The 6,294-nt window shown below is 39.8% G+C and overlaps 1 protein-coding gene across 4 annotated transcripts in view; it reads right to left on the reverse strand.

The window, feature by feature from the left end:
* Positions 1–5,127, reverse strand: part of VTA1 (vesicle (multivesicular body) trafficking 1) — an 87,666-nt gene extending 82,539 nt beyond the window's left edge. For 3 of the 4 annotated variants that reach the window (XM_011997176.1, XM_011997173.1, XM_011997174.1), the window contains exon 1: positions 4,811–5,127. In XM_011997176.1, coding sequence (XP_011852566.1) covers positions 4,811–4,922 — 112 coding nt within the window. In that variant the 5' untranslated portion in view covers positions 4,923–5,127. The remainder of the gene's footprint in view (positions 1–4,810) is intronic. The other variant, XM_011997177.1, reaches the window with a different exon arrangement.
* Between the last annotated feature and the right edge of the window lie 1,167 nt (positions 5,128–6,294).

The following is a 6,294-nucleotide window of genomic DNA, read 5'->3' on the forward strand; positions in this document are numbered from 1 at the left end:
AAGATTGGGAAAACTTGAAATACTTGTTCCAACATCCCTCAGCAAAAAAAAAAAAAAAATTGTAACAAGGTTAATCTTATCAGCGACTTTATTTTCTTCTTCTTTCTCCTTCTCCTTTTTATTTTATTTATTTATTTATTTATTTTGAGACGAAACCTTGCTCTTGTTCCCCAGGCTGGAGTGCAATGGCACAATCTCAGCTCACTACAACCTCCACCTCCGGGTTCAAGCGATTCTCTCACCTCAGCCTCCGTAGTAGCTGGGATTACAGGCACCTGCACCACGCCCAGCTAATTTTTGTATTTTTAGTAGAAACGGGGTTTTACCATGTTGGCCAGGCTGGTCTTGAACTCCTGACCTTGGGTGAACCACCTACCTCAGTCTTCCAAAGTGCTGGGATTACAGGCGTGAGCCACCGCACCCGGCCAAGCTGTTTTAAATGTATTTCCAGAAGAATAAAACAAAACAAAAAAACTCAGAGCTGAAGATTTTAGCTCATTTAATTTAAAGAGAATGTCTACCATACTGTTTAAAAGGCACTGTCAGTTGCTAACGCCAAACCAATCAGCCAACTAAGAGTTACTTTTTCAGAGAAATACAACTTAATATTCCAGTTGGAATGTCAATTCATGTCCCCATTTTATTTCTGAATTCTAATTCTAAAACAGCAATAAGCTGCAGAGCCTTGCAGGAGCTTGCTTGGATGAAAAAAGGTACTCTCACCTTCAGTATTTCTTCTTTGTTCTTGGTTTTGCTCTCAACTCAAGAATGGTATTCTTTAAAAGGCATGCAGAATGAGGCGGTAAGGTCAACTCATGAAAATTTTTATCATTTTGAGAATTCAGAATACTGCAACACAGGACAGTTTTTAAAATGAGGCATTACCCTTAACAGATATATGTATAAATGTAAGAGACTCTGAAAGTCTGAGATTTCCCACTGTGGTCCCTCCATGTCCCTGTCCCTACAGCTAATCTTCCTCACATCTTCTTGCACATGACCTTGGCCGCAAACTGTTCCTCCTCACCCTCCTGATAAAATCCAAAATGACCTAACAATGGCTGCTAATATCCCAGAATAACTCCTCCCTCTTCTGAGAGCCACTGACCAACTGCTCCTGAAAAGAGACAAATTCCAGGTGACTCCCTGCATCTCCCATATACAACTCCAGGTGACTCCCTGTATCCCCCATATACAACTCCAGGTGACTCCCAGCATCCCCCTTATACAAAGTTCCACCCCCTTTCCCCCAAATTAGAATGCTCTTTTGGAACCTTTCATGCTTAGCATTGTTTTTTGTTTTTTTTTTTTTTTTGAGACAGACTTTCGCTCTTGTTGCCCAGGCTGGAGTGCAATGGCATGATTTCGGCTCACTGCGACCTCTGCCTCCTGGGTTCAAGTGATTCTCCTGCCTCAGCCTCCCAAGTAGGTAGGATTACAGGCACGCGCCACCACACTCAGCTAATTTTGTATTTTTAGTAGAGGCGGGGTTTCTCCATGTTGGTCAGGCTGGTGTTGAACTCTCAAATGAAGCATTTATTCTTTGCTCTGGCTGGTTTTCTTCAATGTAAGACCAGGAAAGATAGGAAGGTCTATCCAATGCCTTAATTAATGGAGGCTTCACTGACATTGGTAATTTGAATTGTCTCTTTTGTCTGGACACCTTGGAGGATTTTCCACCTTCTCTTTCAAGGCAATACAACATAAAAAACACTCAAGATGCCTGAGAGTATGCCGTTCTCCATTAAAGTGGGAGAAACACAATTGTGAACAGGATGTAGGAAAAGATAAGCAGCATATTATATACTACTTTGCTACCCTGATCACAGGAGCTTTGTCAAGATCAGTTTTTGGAAGGAAAACATGGAAGTCAAGAGTTGGAAAATTGATTCCTTTGGAATTATTTGCCTACTCCAGTTTGAAGAGTGCTGGTCTAGCCCGACTAGCCCACAATTGTAAGGAAAGAAGTCACCATGAGCAGTGTTCTGTTGAAAAGCAGAATCAGACTCACAAATACAGCAGCTACAGATGTTATCAAACAGCAAATATAAATCGATATATTTAAAGTGTTCAAAGAAATAGAGTGTTTAAAACATCAGTAATAAGAAACTATCAGAAATGGCCAGGTCAATATGAAAACAAAAAGAGAGCACTCAAAAAATTAAAAGGGTTAAACAATAATATACAGGGAGGTGAAGATAGACCTCAAGAAATTACACAGAATGCAGCACAGAAAAACAAAGAGATAAAAAAAAAAAATGACAGACTCAAAAGACAAGGAAGTTAAATGGGAGAAGTGCAAAACATGTCTAATCAAACTTTCACAAGAATAGAAATAGAAGCAACATTTGAACAAATAATAGTAGAGAAAATTTTCCAAAATTGATTAAAAACACCCATCTACAGATTTAGAATGCCAAAGTCCCAAACAAATACACAAAAAGAAATGAAAGCTTATAAAATCAGAAGGTTAAGTCCTAAGAAATTCATACATTGATAACATTTTTAAATTAAGAACTTTGGAACATCAAAGGTCTTCATAGAGTGAAAAATGAAACTGAAATGGGAGAAGACATTTACAACACATATAACAAAGGATTAACATATAACATTATTAAGACAAGACTGTGACAGATAAATGGGCAAAAGCAATAAACAAGCATTTCAAAAGCGAATCACAAATGGTTAATTAACATATGAAAAGATGCTAAATCTCATTAAGACTCAGAGAATTGCAAATTTCGCTCCAATGAGACGTTACCATTTCACACTCACCAGATTGTCAAAAATTAAAAAGTTCAATAAATCAAATGTGGTGGGCATATTAGCGTTCATTTTATTATTCCTTAAACTGCACATTATATACGCTTTCATATGCACATGTTTCATAACTAAAATTGTTAAGTGTCACCTGAACAATAAAAATATTTCTTCGTAAGCCTGATGAGAGCAGTTTCAGTGAAATACTGGGCATGAACACCAGACTGCACAGGCTGAAAGGCTCTACAAGATAAAGGCGTAAAGCTAACTTACAGACAACTATTTCAAGCTTACCTATGAGGCTGGAAAGGCAGAGCTGCAACTTTAGGGAATGTCATGGTGAGAGTTTCTGTTTTATTTTTAAATAAAGGAAACTGGATTAGGTTTAGAAACATCTAGAGGGAAAGGACGACAATGAATAAAGTGTCCCTGGTTTGTCACAAAGATACATAATACAGGGATCAGGAACAGGAATTTCCTTTAGGGATGAGAGATACGTTGTCTTTATCCCATCATTCCTAAGCCCCATCCACTCCAGTCACAATGGTCTACTTGCTCCTCCTTCCAGCAAGCCTCTACCTCGGGACTTCTATATCTTCTACGGAGAATACTCTTCCCCAGATGGTGCAAGGCATGCCTTTCACTCTTTTCTTTCCCCAAATGTCAACTCAGTGAAGTGTTCCCTGACCACTATGAAACTGAAATCCCATCTGCACTCCCTGACACCACTACTCCTGATACTCTTATTCCTTTTCCTTGCTCTATTTGTCTTCATAAGCTCTTAATACTCTACGTATGATAGACTTTATATTGTTGAAACTCTCTACCTCCATTGTATGTAAGCTCCAAAAATGCAGCAACTGCAGTCACAGCGCCTACTAATGCTTGACACAAAGGTAGCTCAATTAACACACACTGAATGAATATGGACCCTGCTTGAGAAAACTGAAGAACAAGTATAAAGGAAACGACGCTGTAAGATTTGAACAAAATGAAGTAACGCACAGAGAATAATCAATTTGTTGCCCACAGAAGAGATGACATTTGGGTTAAATCTTGAATCATGAGTTTGCGAAGTGCAAGAAAAAGGTGCACATTCCAAGAGTGGAACATGGGAGGTCTGAAAGGGCCTTGTACATTTGAGAAAGAGGGTACATTTGGAGTATGGTACAGGTAACAGCGACCAGATTTTAGCTAACCTTACAATATACACAACCAAGGACGCATTATATCCAACTTCTCAACTCTAAAAATCATTTTCTGAATTATAGTTGCTCAGTTACTTGTTTTATTTTGCAGTAAAGAGTACAGAATACAAAACAAAGTTAACACAATTACTGGAACTATTCCCTTTACTCACTGCAAGTCTGAGCAGAGTTAACCTATGTATTTTTTTTAACCAAACTGTAAATTAAATGTATAACACTCAAAGTGAAAATACTGCTTTGAAAGGTCTCAACAGCAAGTATTATTCAAAGAAGTAAAAACTAAAAATTCTGTACGATAGGAGAGAGCAGTTGGGTGGGGAAAGGGGAATGGTCAAACTCAACTGCTTATTTAGTAGCAGATACTCCCCATTTAACCATCTGAGTTTTTGAAAGGGCTTGCATGCTGCAATAAGTAACTTTCACTTATTATTATGTTTTCAACTAGTCTATTGTCCTTTTATCCACATCACTACTTCTTTCGGACACTCACCTTCGTTTTAAACCTAACTCGATTTATTTTCAGGATTCCTATTTGAGACAGGAGGCTCTTGTGTGTTACACACAGAGATAAAACCTTGGAAGATCGTATTCCACAGTTCAAGAGCCCGTGTAGTCAGTACTGGAGTATTTAAGCACAAAATAGGGGAAGCAGTGGACGCCCTGGTGCTTTGGGATTCCTACTGCCAGTTGGGGGGGACCCAGGGAGTTCCCTGGGTAGGTTCGAGGTCAAAGCTCAGGTTTAAAGCCAGGGGGGCGGGGCATGCCCCAAGAACCTCGGAGAGGTGTGTGGGCCCTATAATTCAACTGGGAAAAGAGGGGCGCGGTCACTCGAAAAGACTCACAGTAATAAGCCACCACAGGGTCCCTCTTGTCATGCTCCTGAGCCGTCCTCAGATGATGCTGTATGCTCTTAAACTGTGCGGGCAGCGGGGGCAGCGATGCAAGCGCGGCCATCTCTACTCAGAACTCACCACTTCCTACTCGCGCGCCACCGACACTTCCGCTTCCGCCTGGGCGGTAGCGCGCACGAGCGTTCAGAGCAAATCCTGCCCGCTCTTCCGTTGCTCAGCGTCGTCAAGACAGCTACGGATCCCCAGCTGGGACAACCTCAGTGTGCTCGTCTCTCGGCGGTTAGAGCCCACAAAACACTGAGCGTTTTGGCGCCTATGCCGCGCATGGCGGTAGCGCTCTCTGCTGGTAGGAGGAAGGGTTTTTGTTTTGTTTCGCTTTTTTGTTTGGTTTTTCGTTTGTGGCAAAAGGAAGGATAGAAAAGGAAAAACAAGAAAATAATGTATGTTGACTGGGAGAAAGTGTAAAGGCAAGAATCGCCTTTGGTGTCATTCAGGAATTACCACTTCCAACTAATATTCCATGTTAATATTCCATATAATAGTGTCCATTAGCAGCCTTTTTGATTTTAGAAGCTTTAGTTTCAGTAATTGCATGAGAGAGAAATAATGTGTTTAAATTGTAAATTAAATTTTTCTGTGTTGACATACTGGATAAAATAATCAGATTTCGCCCCAACTTAAATTTTTACTAAACACATGAAGCGTAAAGAAGATTGAACTTTTGTTCTCAGCTGTCTAGTATGTATTTTAGTGAATGAATAACCTGTAGATCACCTTTTATTTTCCTGGAAAGTGATTAACAATTTGCAAAATATTTTCATATTTATTATCTTTTCTTAATGTAAGATAGGGTGTTTGGGACTTTTTCAACGCTGGTTACTCTTAACCATTGTACAGTAGGCATCAATTTTTCCTTCTACCCTCAATGACTTCAATTCTCTTCCACTTCTCTGCATCCCATACTTATATCCTTCAGGACTGTACACTTTATTTACTTCCTCAAATAACCTTCTTATTTTATCTCAGTCCTCAGTTTTGAGGATTCATCTTAAAACTAGTTTGCACTGAAATCACACTATCCCCAAGAGCCAGAATCTCCAGCTCGGAAATTCCCCTCTGCCTACTATTTTCTGATCACTCTCTCACGCCCAGAAGAAACCGCTCCATGTCCTTATACTATCCCACTCCACATACGTTGTCTAGACCTATTTGCAAAGTCCATCATCTTATTCTGGGTCGGGCTTTTTTACTCAGTTCTGTTTTCAGGACTAAAGTTTGCCAGTCTCTCATTTGCATACATTCATGTGTACTCTTATTTGCATACCCTCATGAGCAGGGCCGAGGGAAAAATGAGAAAGTGAAGTGGTTGGAATTGGATTTTACTCTCTGATCTGCCAATATATGCTCTTTTCTTTTCCTTTCCTTTCTTTTCTCCTTCCTTCCTTTCTTTTTTCTTTCTTTCTTTTTTTTTTAGA

The sequence above is a fragment of the Mandrillus leucophaeus genome, unplaced genomic scaffold (genome assembly GCF_000951045.1).
Source record: "Mandrillus leucophaeus isolate KB7577 unplaced genomic scaffold, Mleu.le_1.0 Scaffold531, whole genome shotgun sequence".
Classification (NCBI taxonomy): domain Eukaryota; kingdom Metazoa; phylum Chordata; class Mammalia; order Primates; family Cercopithecidae; genus Mandrillus; species Mandrillus leucophaeus.